Genomic DNA, 16,791 nt, shown 5'->3' with positions numbered 1-16,791 from the left:
CTACGACTCCCAACATTCCCCGAGGTCGCTCTGAAGGTAAATGTTCTAGGGGAACATCCAAACCAATCTGAAATTGAAAGCAAGCCCCAGTGGCTGTTGGAAGCTGTAGTCAGCTCTCCAGGGGCGAACTACCGAGCAGAAAGGCTTGGAGAGCTGCTCCCTGAACCAAAAGAGCCCGGCTGGCAGCAGGCAGGGAGCGCTGTGCCCCTCCTCGACCTTCCCAGTACCTAGCCGCGGGGGCTTTTCCTCCCCGTGCCCTCACCAGAAGCAGCCAGCTGGGCACGGTGCAGAAGCTCTGCTCCCTCCCCAACCCCCCAAGGGCACCCCAAAAGGCCGATGAGCTGGGGGGCTGGGGGGGGGAGCCGGGAAGGCGGGGGCCGGCGGCGGCGCTCCCCGCCCAGCAGCGGCAGCCGCGGGCCGGGCGCGGGGGGCGCAGCGGAGCGGTGGCGGCGGCGGCGGCGGGGGAGCCTCGCAGGGCCATGTCGGCGCCGTGCCTGCCCCTGCCCGCCGCCGGCTCAGCACCGGCGGAGGCGGACAGCGCCGGAGGCATGGAGCCGCCCGCCGGCACCACCGGGACCGGGAGCAGGACCGGGGCCGCCGGCTTGGAGCTGGCCCTGGAGGAGGAGCTGGCGCTGCTGGCCGCCGCCGGGGAACCGCCGGAGCCGCCGCCCGTCGCTGCTGCTGTCGCTGTCGCCGCCGCCGCCGCCCGGGACCCCGAGCTGCTGTCGCTGATCCGGCAGAAGGAGAAGGACCTGGTGCTGGCGGCGCGGCTGGGCAAGGCGCTGCTGGAGCGCAACCAGGACATGAGCCGGCAGTACGAGAGGATGCACAAGGAGCTGACCGATAAGCTGGAGGTGAGGCCCCGCGCCGCGGTCCTTTCCCCGCCCGAGCTCCCTCTGGTCGTGACGGGGTCTAAAAGCAAGGGAACGAATTAAAAATAACCCCCCGAAAGCCCCGAGGCCTGGGGGAGGCACGGCACGGCCGGGCCGGCCTGCAGCGCCCCGGCCCCCGGCTGCTTTGCCCCAGCCCCCGGGCGAGGGCACGGCCCGGAGCCGCCTCGAAGTTGGGGCTGTGTAGCAGCAGCGAGGTGCTGGGCATGTGTCAGCCTCCTGCTGGAGCTGAGGCATTAGGCAGGGCAGGAGATAAGCCCTGGTGATACGGCTCTGCTTGCCGGTTGCTCTGAAAAATACCTACAGGTATGGAGATGTTTAGCTCAACCCCCAGGCTCCTGCCATTTATTGATTTTTTTTAAGGTTGATATGGAACTGTTACAAAGAAAAGGACTGGTGCTGGCAGCTGCTTTTGGAACAACTCTCCTGCACGGCTATGCACAACTATCACCCTGCTCCTTTCTCAGAGATACTCTTGAAATTTTAATCCCCTAGCAAGTAACACAGGGTACGAGAAAAAGCCTCACTCACCTTCCTGGAGAGTTTGAACAATACTGGGTTAGCATTTAGATTTCAAGTCACAGCCCCAGACCCAATCTTTCTGCACAGCCCTGCATATTTCTGTGTTCATCCCTCACAGACTTTCATCTCTGAAGTTCAAGAGGATTCGTGAAATTAATGTATGGCCTTTGTTCTCAGACTGTCTTCTTCCCGAAAGGGGAAATTTCTCTCTATTATTGAACTCGGCACTTCACGCTGGCTGGTCCCTTCCTCCTTGCAGGGAAATCTCTCTGCATTTACTATTCTGGTAGAAACAATAGCGAAGGTGACATTTGCTCAAATTGTTATTTAGCAGCACTATTTATCAGATTAGAATTTCCCACAGTATTAAAATGTGCTGGAGTGAATGTTTTCAGGTTGATCTTTAAGCAAGAACAGACGTATGTGGCATTGTGCTGACGTGGTTCCCCTGACGAGTTGGAGTAAAACCTTTCCTATCGTTAAAGAAAAATGCACAACTTCAGGCGCTTCCTGGGCTGCTGGGAGTCAATTCTGGAGACTCAAACACCACTCACTGCTCGCAAAATGTAAAAGTGAAAAGGAGAGGGGAAAACTAAGAACTATGGCTTTAGAGTACTTTAACTAACATTCCCCAAATGGTTCCCTCCACTCTTCTGGGCCCATTTGGAAGGCGAATGAAGGGGTGATAACTGCAGCCAGTTGTTTACATTTTTCATCCTACTACTGTAGCTCTAACTTTCCAGTTGAATAGCAGATTCCTGTTTTTCAGGCTATGCATCTGATAGGAGCTATCTGCTTACAGGTCAGGTTTTTTCTGCTGGGTTTGGCAGATCCAAAACTGTGCTACTTCACACACACACAAAACCCAACCTCAAACGTTAATATTCTGTAACACAAGCCTTGTAAGACTCACCTCTGCTGATTAAATATTGGCCTCCTCCTGTTGCCACTGAAGTAAACAAAATTTCACAATAAGCTTTTCAATTTTGGAGGAAGGCCCCATGTGTTACTTCTATCCCTACACTGACAACTTTCTGATGATGACCAGAAGCAAAACTCAGCCAAGATCCTTAGTGACAATTGCACCTAGTGTAGGGGTGTAGGAGTACCACTTGAGAGATTTCCTCCCAGGCAGCAGCTCAGAGTTGGTTACAAGAACTCAGTGAAGCCTTTCCAGTTCCTACCAGCCAATGTGCTGGCCTGTGCTTCTGGTACTTTGCCTCAAGACTCTGCCTTTGCAGTGTTGTCAATACATTGTCGGTGAGAAATGTCTCTTTTTCACTCTGTGCTTAGATTTGTTCCCTGGGGCAGTGTGCACATGGGACACAGGTAGCAGCCCATGGCCAAATCGGTTCTAGTTCTGCAGGTGTTACTGAAGTGCAGCACTCCTACCATAGACCTACTCTGGCAGCTTTCACTTCAGACCCTGAATTCAAATTCATTTCTAAACAAACTTGAAGTCCTGTAATAAATTCTGATATGTAATCTCAGTTTTACCCTCCACAAGTGACTAAAACAGTTAATTTCTTGTTCCATTGATACCGAGAAGCTTGCCACACCTAAGCGTTTTTCAGTGCAGACCCTCTTTGTCAGCTGGAAACTCCTTGCTCCCAGCTCATTAAACAAGGACCAGCCCAGCTCAGTCAAGTCAAAGAAAACCTTCTTTTGGAATTAAATACCTTCTAGAAAACAGTTCCACACAGAAATCAGCGAGCAGCTGGTGGACAGAGAGACACTTGTAAAACATGAAACCCTCCTACTGAGGACAGCAGTTTGCCCTGTTATCACTACATGCCAAAAAAAAAAAAAAACAACTATACAGATCTGCAGCTGTGCAGGTGCTGGGGTGAGGGCAGGCAAGGGGAGATGGCTGCAGAGAGAGGAGGCAGGGGGGATCGGTCAGCAGGTGAGGACTGGCTTGTCCTCCCTCTTCACAACAGCTTCTCCATGCCCTGCTGCACCCTTCCTGTCTCTCCATCGTGGGAGAATAAACTTGCTGTTCCTCTCCTCCCTCCAGCCCCCGCCTGTATGATGGCTGCTTATTGGAGCCATACATAGCATGGATTTTCCCTTGCAGTAAGGCACTAAAGTGGTTTTTAAATGATTGGCAAGGCTTACCGATGGCTTCTAAATCACATTTGAGTATGCCTGCGTGCACCAGGGAACTTCAGCTGCGCTGCTGCTCCTCAGCAGGCTGAAGTTTCATCTTCCATTTAGAGAAGGCCCTGGATCTTTCTGAACGTTGCCTAGCAGTGAAAGAGACAGAGCTGTAAAACCCAGCATTTCTGTGTGCTGCTGAAAGCGAAATTGTGGCTGCTCCAGCCACGCTTAGTTGTCATAGGCTTGGTGCTAGGATCTCCTGCCTACCTATTGCATTAAAAATAATTATAATACTGCTGAGTGTTTGCAAGGAGTACTCTTTCCTTTAGCATCTGGTAACACAGGGAAGTATTTTTGCTTAGGGCCAGGTTTTTTTTGTTTTGTTTGTTTTAAATCAGCCTTCCCTCATATTTGAGGGTTTTCCAGAAAGTCCTGTATTTTGTAGAATAATTTGGAAGGGCACAAGCAGGGCATTGCTGTTCTGGAAGGGATCTGGAAGCTTTGGGGATAAGATCAAGGAACATGGCATCTGCTGCAGGGCAAAAGAGGTGGACGATCAGTGATGGCACAGGCCAGAGGCTGCTGGAGAAGTGCAGAGCGTTGACATTCAGACCTGCTCAGGAAGGTGACAGAGACCCTGCCAGGGAGGCTGTGTGTCATCAGCAGTAGGCACCCAGGGGAAACAGCCACCTCACAGCCTAACAAGCAATAAAAAGCCACTTCACATAAATGCAGTGCAATTTTCCTTCCCTCCTAGAAGCTTTATTTTCCCCTCCTAACATAAGCATCATGGGGATTGCTCACTGGAGGATGATAACCTCAGAAAAATGGGAGAGTGCCGCCAGCGGTGGGCCCACTGGGTTTCTGTTTGCTGAGGCACATTCCTAAAAGGCTCGTGAATCTGGTAGAGAGTAACCGCAGGTTGTTCTGGGGAACAGAAAACAAATGATAAGGAGAGGGCTCCTGATCTTCTAGTTTCCTCACTGATCTTAGGACACAGCCATGTCCCAGTCTGTGACCATTCAACAAGTATGCACATGGCTTCAGTCACCAGGGGAAATCCAAGCTCAGAATTTCAGAGCAGAGATTCCTTCAAATGGGCACAACAAATCTGTTTTGACCTGATTTGCAGCTCTGTAACAGTCAAGTCCTCATTTTACTGAGCCTGTAAAACATCCAGAAGTTCCACCAGCTTCGTGCTGTCCCTTGTATTGCAACCAGTCCTAAAGTCACCAGACCTGAGAGTTGTTCCTGAAAAACCTGCACCCCAGAATGAGCACATGCAATGAAACTACTTCATTATATCCACCACCACCCCAGAGGGGACTGCATCAAACAACAGAATTACTGTGGACTATCAAACCACCAGGCAACTAATTAGGTCAGGAATAGAAGGAACAAACGGATAGATGATTCAAGTTTTGTTTGTAAGACCCCAGTGACAAGAAAGATGCCTCATCTAGATTCCTCATCAGCAGGAAGGATACAGTTTGTGTAATTTTGACTATAAAGGCAATTTTTTGAAGAATTATGCTACTGCCCACTGAAATACTGTGTTGGAGTTAACATAGGCTCCGCTAAATCAATTGGCCTGCCTGACCTATATTTTCCACTTATTGACATGCAGCCTGCTTTACCCTTTTGGCAGTTGTTTCAGTAAAAATTCAATGCGCTGATCTACAGAGGCCAAGGACAGGCCATGTGCTGGAAATTGGAAGCAAGTTTAGTGCCTGCGACCTGTCCTGACATGGGATGGGATTGCCACCTCCATGGTACTAGAGCGTGACTGTGCCATTCTCCTTCCTGCATGAAAGGAGGCAGTACTAAGCGCAACAGAGGGGAGGGAGGGAGCATTCACTTCTTTCCTCCCTTCTTAACCTCTTGTTCCCTCTCCCGTTATCTAGCACCTAGAACAAGAGAAGCACGAACTGCGGAGGCGATTTGAGAACAAGGAAGGAGAATGGGAAGGAAGGGTGTCTGAACTGGAAAGCGACGTGAAGCAGCTGCAGGACGAGCTAGAGAGGCAACAGGTTCACCTGCGCGAAGCCGACCGCGAGAAGACACGGGCTGTCCAGGAACTCTCCGAACAGAACCAAAGACTCCTGGACCAGCTCAGCAGGGTGAGTCGCCACGGCACAGCAAGGGCAGGCACCCAGCCGCCCTGGGAAGGGCTCATGGCTTGGCTCTGAGCAGCCTTTCGGACAAGTTAGTGGGAAAAATTGCTTAGGGAGAAGAAATGGTTCTGCATCCACACAGATTACACCAGTGCATCTATAAAACACACTGCCTTTAATCTGAATTTTACACCTTTAAGGAGCATTGCATTTCATGTTTTGGGGGTTTGAGTGGTCATTTAACTCATAGATACCTGTCTCAGCTGGTTGTATCTAAATCTGCTTTAGCAAGTCTAAGTTTATGAACAGGCTAAAAAAATGTAAAATGAGAAAAAGACTTATTTGTGACAGGGTGAGAGGCTCATTGCTAGCCTCCCTTTTTAATATCCATTGTCTATGAAGTTCTTAAATTGAACATACTGTGTTGTTCCAAGATGGTGTGTCACTGCAAATAATTTTGCCATGTTTAGATGTGTGAGAACCTCCTGAAATTCCTTGGAATGGCATGTTTCAGCAAAGAGCTTAGCCTCTGAATGAAAGAGGATTTATAGTAAGGCTGCTACAAATCAGCCTAATTGACTGGCTGCTTCCAGCATGGGTTTTCTTCCTGAGAGCAAAAGACTTAACGGTTGCTGCCTCCTCCCCCAGAAGCTGACCTGTCCTCTAGAATTAAGAATCTTGTTTTTTTCTCCCCACTGGACCGTTGGTACAAACCATAATTTTACTGCTTGAGAACACAGTTACTGTGGCAGATGAAAGTATTTTCTCACCAGTTGTATATTCCCCAAATTGCATAGAACAAAGACACACACCACAGACTCATGCTGAAGAGGCCTGCGTAATGGTAGGAGAGCATATTTCAGACCGGATTTGGTCAGGGGTGAGACTCGGGGGCTGACACAGATGTTTCTTAAGGGAGGGTCAAGAGCTCAGTTACAATTCTAGGACCAGAAGACTGAAACGGGCCAAGCACACAGGTCTGTTCACTTGCTGTTACTTAACCTGAGTGCAGTTTTCCTCTGCCTCTGGAAGTAAGAGGTCTTCAGAATAATGCTCTGTACTGGTACTTGAGGAAATCATCCCTCAGTCTGCTGTGGTTTTCTTGTCAAGCACTGAAAAACAGTCACTTTGTCTGGGGATTTGATTTTTACAAAAATATTTCCTCAGCTCAGGAGAGCTGCTAAGTTTATGAGGGCTTTTAAAGCACTGTCTCCCAAGCATAGCTAAAGAGGATCTTTCACCTCTTCTCCGGACAGAACCTCTCATGTACAACATGGGTAAGAGGTTCAAGCCAAGCCCTTGTGATATGTTACATTTTTTATCTGGTGCTCAGGACTTAGCTCTCATCAGATTTGGTGGCCCGCAGGGATTTTCTGTGTGTGCACGATTTCCATCATTGGTTAGGAAATGTAAGATTTTATGGTCCCAGTGGAACCATAAACTAGAGACCAGCCTAGAAGGTAGAAGAGGAAAACCAGACAGCTTGCTTTGGGCTTTAAACAGCATGGGATTATCCTCATATGACACTCCTGCTGCAGGAACCTCTCACAGCCCAGCTGCTCAGACAACCTCTCTGCAAAGCCTTGTGCAAAGCCGCCACCAAGTTAGGTCTTCTAGCATGCAGTGGCAAAGCACAGCTTTTGTTCCCTTAGATCTCCATTGCTGCCAGAAATAATCTTAATCCACTCTCTTCAGAATTACTGCATCCCGAAGTTGCTTCCAGGTGCTGCCCTCACTGCTCCAGTCCCACCCAGCTCCCAGCATTGAGTAGGGGACAGTTGTTCCACAAAGCACAGCTAAGGCAGGGTAGGGAAGGTAAGGTAGCAGCTTACACTTGCTGAGGCTCCCCAGCCAAGATCAGTGCTCACCGAGTCTGTCACCTGGCTAAGAATTGCCAGTAACTCAGACACTGCAGTGGATATAGCTGGAGCATAAAAAGCTTTCCTAGAGCCATAAAAATCTGAGCAAAATGAAGCCAAGTTGGGAATGGTCTGTTGTTCAGCCAGGGCTTTGGTTCAAGCTGTTAAAAATCTCAGCATTACATTAGCACTTGATTACTGGGTGCTTGTTATCCACATTTGCTGCTCCATGGTGCAATTCCATCATGCTTGTCTAGTCTCTTGTTCTGAAGATGTTACATACGTAATGCTTGAAGCAGCAGTAGTGCTTAGACCCTGGCCATCCACACAGCTCTGGCTCCTGCTACTACTTAGACTTTCAATAAATAAAAGGACATAGAGCTGTGTGGACATGCTTGCCTACAGCCATGTCCCCATAGCCTGGAGTCTTGCTCAGGATCATGAGCTGAGCACTGGCAGAAGACAAACCCTGCAAAGGAGCACTATTTTGGTTTCTGTGAACTCAGAGGTGTTGCTGTTATCCCCTCTGCATTCCTGGTTCTGAATTTTGCATCTCAGTGCGTTGTTTGGGAGGAAAGGGTTAAGAGAAGCCTGTGATAAGGCAACAAAAACTTCAACTCTACCCTTATTTACCACTGAACACCCTACTAGAGGCTTCACTCACAGGAGGACAAAGAAATGTTACTCTGGTATGAGACATTCTACAAGATAGATACTACCTCTTTAAAATTGAATTTCTGTGGTTTAGCAATTAACAGCTCATGGCCCAGTTTCACAAGACGTGAGCATCTCTCCAGGGGAAGGCATTCCCTTGGCACGAGAATCTACGTGTCGAACGATGGGCTCAGCCTCACGACCTACTAGCCCACATGGTCTTGCTTGCTTCTTTGGGAGTTCCCAAGCTTCAGCCCCTTTTACCTCAAAGCAGGGCAGCATCCACCATCTCCTTCATCCTCCTTCCTGCTTCAATACTCTTTTACTATCTAATTAGTCCTGTGATTTTTTATTTTATTTTATTTTTTTTAATAAAAATAAAAACTTACCTTCCCCAGAAAAGGGCCAACCCAACACTTTTTTCCCCAGTATGAGCCTGGCACAAATACTAACCAGTCAAGCACACGCTCCCACACCCCCACACAAGGGTAGCAAAGGGACCCAGAAAACTCTGCCTTGCAATTCAGTTGTGGGACTGAAAACTCCATCCCTGATTCTGGCACTAGCTGGTAAGGAAAACTCAAGGATAGGGATTTTAAGTCTGTTCCAATCTCTAAAAATGGCGGTAACTGTCTTGACTTAGAGTTGCCACAAGGCTAAAATAAGGGCTATAAAATGACTTGAGGTCTTCTGATGAAATGATCATATAGGAGAACTTTACATATCTAATAATAGTAAGTAGGTTATAAGGAACTTTGCCTCCTCTTGAAATACGGCCTTCAGTGTGGTTCTCTGCTTCTAGCAGAGCAGAGACACTGCCCAGTTACAGCAGCATTAAACTGTATGGAAGTGAGGTGGGATCGACTGGGAGCTCAGTGAAAGACATGACTCAGATGCGGAAGATTGAGTTTAAGATCTCCACAGTAACCTTTTTTTTTTTTTTTTTTTAATTTTGTAAGTGATGATTAAAGCCCCGTTCTGCATGTTCATTTGATTCCCCTCCCCCTGCCTCAGCACAGCAAAGCATGTAGGAATTCTCAGTAGCGCATCCATACGGAGCCAAACACTGATTTTACAGAGGAAAGCTGCAGAGCACATACACTAAGGTACACACTGCTCACCATAAACACTCCAAGTACAGGAGGCAAAGCGCAGTTCTGCTGAGAAAGTCGTGGCTTGGAATTATGTGTTTTGTTTCCAGCTCCTTCAGTCTCTCCCATCTGTTTCAGTTCCTCGTTTGAAAAAAGAATTTCATACACTTTCTATCCTTATAAGCTCAAAAATTATGGGGGTGGAGCCACATAGGCAAAGATCTCCTCTTGTGTGTGCTCCCAGCAGCTCTAACACAGTAAGCCCTGTGTGGTGGTTTTACTCAGGTGGGCAGCCGAGCTCCACCACAACCGCTCTCTCACTCCCCCTCTCCTCAAAGAGGAAGGGGGAGAAAATACAACACAGAGAACTCGAGGTTTGAGATAAGAAAGGTTTAATTAAAGGGAAAGGGAATGGGAGAAAAAAAAACAGAGACAAAAGAAGCAATCAGTCCGCGCGGAAGCACAGAGAGAGGAAAAATTATTCTCTACTTCCCATCAGCGAGCGGTGTTCGGCCACGTCCTGGGAAGCAGGGCCCCAAACGCGTAGTGGTTGTTCAGGAGGAACAGCCCCCTCCCCCACGAGAGCCCCCCCTTTTATTGCTGAGTGTGACATCAGGTGTTATGGAATATCCCTTTGGTTGGTTTAGGTCAGCTGCCCCAGCAATGTCCCCTCCCCATCACTTGCCCACCCCCAGTCTGCTGGCTTTTGGGGGCTTGGAAGGAGTCCTGATGCTGTGCCAGCACTATGCAGCAATAGACACAACACTGGAGTGATATCAGTGCTGTTCCAGCTACGAGTGCAGAGTACAGCACTGTGTGGGCTGCTGCAGGGAAAAGGTGACTCCAGCTCAGACAGACCCAACACAACTTCCACCCCTTATTCCATAACATTTGTGTCACAATCAGGTACAGTTTAGTATATAGATGTTCTCATCACCATTGTTTTCTGTCCATTGAAGCATTTTTATGTCTGTACTTCTCTTTATTCTATAGGTCTTTTCCCAAAATGCTCATAAAAACTGTTGATGGTTTCGCCTTCATCTGTCAAAGTGGTCACTCAGGGCAGGCGAAGTTGGTTTTCTTGACACCAGCACCAGCTTAGCTCACATCAGTGTTGCACTTGCCCGGTTCCTTGCAAAGTTGACCTGTCATTGGTTCTGCAGTGTCCTCCTACAACACATAACTTGGATGACAGATTAATTTTCTCCCAGTGTTAAATCTCCTTGAGGCACACACTTGATATCCCCATCTTTCTGCATTACCCACCAGGTATACCCTGGTCCTTGGGCAAAGACAATCCCACGAGTGGGTTTGCCTTTTCCCGAGGCAGGGGCAACCCACACCGCCTTCCCCATCCACTTCCCCACACGCACTACAGGGACTTTAGCTTCTCCCACAGTGTGTAGGGGTTTTGTTTCAGCAGGACCAGGACGGTTTTCAGACCCCCTGTTGTTAACTAGCCAAGTGGCCTCTGGTAGATTTATATCCCAATGTTTCCATGTCCCAGCACCCAATGCTCGCAGCATAGTTTTTAACAGTCCATTGTACCTCTCAACCTTCCCAGAGGCTTGTGGGTGATAAGGGATGTGATACACCCATTCAATGCCATGTCTCTTGGCCCAGGAAGTGATCAAATTGTTTCGGAAGTGACTCCCATTGTCGGACTCTATTCTCTCCGGTGTACCATGTCGCCACAGCACTTGCCTTTCCAGGCCCAAGATAGTGTTTCGGGCCGTGGCATGGTTTACAGGGTATGTTTCCAGCCACCCAGTAGTTGCTTCTACCATGGTGAGTATGTACCGTTTGCCTTGGCGGGTTTGTGGAAGTGGTCCGATGTAGTCAATCTGCCAGGCCTCACCATATCGAAATCCAAGCCATCTCCCCCTGTTCCAGGGAGACTTTACCCTCATGGCTCGTTTAATTGCAGCACAGGTCTCACACTGATGGATAACCTGTGTGATGGCCTCAATGGTCAGGTCCACCCCTCGATCACGAGCCCATCTATATGTGGCGTCCCTCCCCAGATGTCCTGATGTTTCATGAGCCCATCGAGCTACAAACAGTTCACCCTTATGTCCCCAGTCCAGGTCCACCTGAGCTATTTCAATTTTTGAAGCTCGATCTACTTCTTCGTTGTTCTGATGTTCTTCGGTAGCACGATTCTTAGGCATATGGGCATCTACATGACGTACCTTTACAGCCAGGTTTTCTACCCGGGCAGCAATATCTTGCCACAGGGTAGCAGCCCAGATAGGTTTACCTCTGCGCTGCCAGTTGTTCTGTTTCCATTGTCGCAGCCACCCCCATAGCGCATTTGCCACCATCCATGAGTCAGTATAGAGATACAGTACCGGCCACTTTTCTCTTTCAGCAATTTCTAGGGCCAGTTGTATAGCTTTCACTTCTGCATACTGACTTGACTCACCTTCCCCTTCCATGGCCTCCACAACTTGTCGTGTGGGACTCCACACAGCAGCTTTCCACTTCCGATGGCTCCCTACCACACGGCAGGATCCATCAGTGAACAACACATATTGCTTTCTGTCTTCTGGCAACTCATTGTATGGTGGTGCCTCTTCAGCACGCGTTACTTCTTCTGTCGGTGCTCCGAAATCCCTGCCCTCTGGCCAGTCCATAATCTCTTCCAGGATTCCCGGGCGATTGGGTTTCCCCATTCGAGCCCGCTGTGTAATTAACGCTACCCATTTACTCCACGTAGCATCGGTTGCATGATGTGTAGTGGGGATTTTCTCTTTGAACATCCAATGTAACACAGGTAGCCGTGGGGCCAAGAGAAGTTGTGCTTCTGTACCAACAACTTCTGAAGCTGCTCTAATCCCCTCATATGCTGTTAATATTTCCTTTTCAGTTGGGGTGTAATTGGCTTCTGATCCTCGATAGGCCCGGCTCCAGAACCCCAAAGGTCGGCCTCGAGTTTCTCCTGGGGTCTTCTGCCAGAGGCTCCAGGTGAGCCCATGCTCCCCAGCTGCAGTGTACAGTATGTTTTGCACAGCTGGTCCAGTACGGACAGGCCCAAGGGCTACTGCACGAGCTATTTCTTGTTTGAGTTGTTCAAAGGCCTGTTGTTGCTCGGGGCCCCACTCGAAAGAGTTCCTCTTTCGAGTCACTCGATATAGAGGACTCACAAGCTGACTATAGCCTGGCACATGCATTCTCCAAAATCCCACAAGACCTAGGAAAGCTTGTGTTTCTTTTTTGCTAGTTGGCGGAGACATAACTGTTATTTTGTTGATCACATCCGTCGGAATGTGGCGACGTCCATCCTGCCATTTTACCCCCAAGAACTGGATTCCCTGTGCAGGTCCTTTGACTTTATTCTGTTTAATGGCAAATCCAGCTTTCAGAAGAATTTGAATTATTTTCTTCCCTTTCTCAAAAACTTCTTCTGCTGTGTTACCCCATACGATGATATCATCGATATACTGCAGGTGTTCAGGAGCGTTCCCCTGTTCCAGTGTCGTCTGAATCAGTCCATGGCAGATGGTAGGGCTATGTTTCCACCCCTGGGGCAGTCGATTCCAAGTATACTGAATGCCCCTCCAAGTGAAAGCGAATTGTGGCCTGCATGCTGCTGCTAGAGGGATAGAGAAAAATGCATTAGCAATATCAATTGTAGCATACCACTTAGCTGCCTTTGACTCTAGTTCGTACTGGAGTTCTAGCATGTCTGGCACTGCTGCACTTAGTGGTGGTGTGACTTCATTCAGGCCCCGATAGTCCACTGTTAGCCTCCACTCGCCATTGGACTTCCGCACTGGCCATATAGGACTGTTAAAAGGTGAATGAGTCTTGCTGATCACTCCTTGGCTCTCCAGATGGTGAACTAACTCATGGATAGGAATCAGGGAGTCTCGGTTGGTGCGATATTGCCGCCGGTGCACAGTTGTAGTCGCAATTGGCACTTGCTGTTCTTCAATCCTCAGCAATCCTACAGCAGAAGGGTCTTGTGAGAGACCAGGCAGGGTAGACAACTGCTTAATCTTCTCTGTGCTCAAGGCAGCTATGCCAAAAGCCCACCGGTACCCTTTTGGATCCTTGAAGTACCCTTTCCTGAGGTAGTCTATGCCAAGGATGCACGGAGCCTCTGGGCCAGTCACGATGGGGTGCTTTTGCCACTCATTCCCAGTTAGACTCACTTCAGCTTCCAATATGGTTAGCTCTTGGGATCCCCCCGTCACTCCGGAGATAGAGATGGGTTCTGCCCCTTGGTGGCCTGACGGCATTAGGGTACACTGTGCACCTGTGTCCACTAAAGCTTTATATTTTTGCGGTTCCGGTGTGCCAGGCCATCGAATCCACACAGTCCAGTAAATCCGGTTGTCCCTCTCCTCTACCTGGCCAGAGGCAGGGCCCCACTAGTCCTGGTCGGAGTATCTATCAATTATTTCTTCCAAACGTGAAGCAGAAATCTCTTCATCAGGGTCAGGAGTAATACTATTCCTTCTACTGCCTCTGGGGGACTGTTCAACAGAAACTGGGGCAGCAATCCTCCTAGGGGCCCTCTTTGTTGCTGTTGTATCTTTCCGTAGCTCACGTACCCGAGCAGCTAGGGCCGAGGTCGGTTCGCCATCCCACTTCCTCATATCTTCCCCGTGGTCACGTAAATAAAACCACAAGGTACCTCGCGGTGTGCGTCCCGGATTCTCCCTTGTTTGAGCTGGGGACTGCTGGCGCTTGATGGCCGAAAGATTTTTCCGTTTAGGTGAGGACGAAGCTATGTGTTCATCTAACCGTTGGGACAGTTTCTCCACAGCTGAAATGCAGCCCCGTACTGGGGGAGAGAGATTTTCTTCATATTTATGAAGCTGGTTGGACACGGTATCCACAGTTGGCCCCATCCCCTCGTCCCAACCCATGACTGCCAGTGTGCTGGCATGTGTTGGGGGTGCAGCTCGTACAAACTTCCGCCACATGGACGCTGTGCATTGCACTTCATCGGGGTCTTTAGGTGTCTGGGCGTTGTTTAAATCACTATAAAGCATCTCCAGCACAGCTAATTCCCGCAGCTGCTGGAGGCCCTTATCTATAGTGGCCCATTTGTTTACTTGGTAGACAATATCCTCTTTGTGGGGATACCTTTCTTTCACTGCTGTTAGGATTCGCCTCCAGAGGCTGATAACTTGTGCCTCTCTTCCAATTACTCTATCAATGAGTCTTTCTCTAGAAAGGGATCCCAGCTGCTTGGCTTCGTTGCCTTCTAGCTGTTGGGTATTGGCCCCACTATCCCAGCATCGAAGCAGCCAAGTGAGGATGTGCTCACCTGGATGGCGACTGAAGTCTTTCCGTATTTCTCGCAGCTCACTCAGAGATAGAGACCGAGTAGTTTCTGATTCATCTATGATTTCAGTCTCTTCTTTGCGATGTTGCCGTGATAACGCTGCTTTAGAGCCACTTGCCTTTTCCTCTTCTCCCTCATCCGTAGAAGGAGCTTCTTCCCTTACTAAACGACCTGATCTCCGTTTCCACTGTTTCGTCTTTACTACAGGGGCGACTGATACCATAGATGGTCGGTCCTCTAGGGTGGTCACAGTGTGTGCTGTCTCATTATCAAATTCAGGAACCTCCCTATCCCCTTGAGGGTGCTGGGCAATGTTAATTGACATCTGATAGGCGTAAGCCAGACCCCAGCAGAGTGCAGCCAGCTGGTGGAGTTCTCTAGTATTGCCAGGGTCAGGGCATACGTCTTTCAAACATTCCACCAGTTTTCTTGGATTTTGTACTTGTTCAGGGGTGAAATTTAGAACCATTGGGGGAGAAAACCGTGATAGGTACCTGCCCAAATCCCCCCACACACCTTGCCACCCACAACTTTGTCTGGGGACAGGTCCTTGAATAATATTCTTAATAAATTGCTTTACTTTGGGGAAGATGACAAACACTAGACCTAGTGACAGGAGGATAATATCTGACCAGGGGTATCCAAGATACTGAAAGGCTGCTGTAATTAGCCCACAGGGAGAAAAGTAGAAGGCACTGTAATTCCTAATATTTTCAATAAGATAATCTCCAGGAGACCAGGAGGATAACAATGCCGGGTTTGAATACCAAACAAAACTGAAGGCCAGTATGTTACAGCACAACATGATAAAAAAAACAAGCACAGACTTCAACACTTTCTCCGATCGGATGTAAAGGAAAAAAGAAAACAGAGAGTGGGCTATATACAACATATCCACACAGAAAAGTATTACCAGAAAACCGAGCATTATGACTACCAATATGTTAGTTGTAAATACTTCAATCAATGCTATTGTTATCTCAACCCTCGAGCCCCACGTTGGGCGCCAAAAAGGACTGTGGTGGTTTTACTCAGGTGGGCAGCCGAGCTCCACCACAACCGCTCTCTCACTCCCCCTCTCCTCAAAGAGGAAGGGGGAGAAAATACAACACAGAGAACTCGAGGTTTGAGATAAGAAAGGTTTAATTAAAGGGAAAGGGAATGGGAGAAAAAAAAACAGAGACAAAAGAAGCAATCAGTCCGCGCGGAAGCACAGAGAGAGGAAAAATTATTCTCTACTTCCCATCAGCGAGCGGTGTTCGGCCACGTCCTGGGAAGCAGGGCCCCAAACGCGTAGTGGTTGTTCAGGAGGAACAGCCCCCTCCCCCACGAGAGCCCCCCCTTTTATTGCTGAGTGTGACATCAGGTGTTATGGAATATCCCTTTGGTTGGTTTAGGTCAGCTGCCCCAGCAATGTCCCCTCCCCATCACTTGCCCACCCCCAGTCTGCTGGCTTTTGGGGGCTTGGAAGGAGTCCTGATGCTGTGCCAGCACTATGCAGCAATAGACACAACACTGGAGTGATATCAGTGCTGTTCCAGCTACGAGTGCAGAGTACAGCACTGTGTGGGCTGCTGCAGGGAAAAGGTGACTCCAGCTCAGACAGACCCAACACACCCTGTCCCCACCTTTGGGCTTCTAGGAGCTAGGAATACAACAATAACAAGCAGCCCTTTGCCTATAATAAGGCAACATATTACTACTTTGTCAGGAAGTGAATGAAAAAAGACTTTCACACTGTTTCTAAGTGACTTCACCAGATGGCTTTCCCACACACTTCCTGCTACCAGCCCTGGGCTCCCATAGCTGTTTGCTGCATGGAGCTTGGGCAAGGATGTATCCTTCCAGTTCGGTTGGGTTTCTGCTATGGTGCACAATGCATAAGGAAGTAATTTCACAATGTCAGGCTCAGGTAGGTGTTTTTTTTGGTTTTTTTTTTTTTGGTTTTTTTTTTGCAATGAAAACCTCTTTTGCAGCGGCAGGAAGAAGCGTGTCATCTTGCACTGCTGAAATAGCTCTTTGTGTTTAGAGAGGAGCACTCAGCCACCGCAGCGTCCCTCCGAGGGACCCTCAATCACCAAGTTCATATATTCGCTCAGCATCTAGTGCCAGCACGCTGCTACAAAGAATGAGGTGTTTCAGTCAATCCCTCTGGTACAGCAAGATGATGATCGGCCAACCCACACGTCTCCAAAGGAGGCTGGATTTGCTAGCCCCAAACCTTCCTTTCAGTAATACTGCAAGTGAAGGAGATCTGTTTCC

At 48.8% G+C, this 16,791-nt stretch overlaps 1 protein-coding gene across 1 annotated transcript in view; it reads left to right on the top strand.

Moving 5' to 3' along the window:
- Window positions 1–479: 479 nt before the first annotated feature.
- Window positions 480–16,791, top strand: part of BICDL1 (BICD family like cargo adaptor 1) — a gene marked incomplete at both ends in the record, with an annotated part of 54,245 nt that continues 37,933 nt past the window's right edge. The window contains 2 exons of the mRNA XM_084297276.1: window positions 480–854; window positions 5,417–5,632. Coding sequence (XP_084153402.1) covers window positions 480–854; window positions 5,417–5,632 — 591 coding nt within the window. The remainder of the gene's footprint in view (window positions 855–5,416; window positions 5,633–16,791) is intronic.

Source organism: Netta rufina (genome assembly GCF_964035555.1).
Source record: "Netta rufina genome assembly, chromosome: 17".
Lineage (NCBI taxonomy): Eukaryota > Metazoa > Chordata > Aves > Anseriformes > Anatidae > Netta > Netta rufina.
This window is presented reverse-complemented; position numbering and strand designations above follow the sequence as displayed.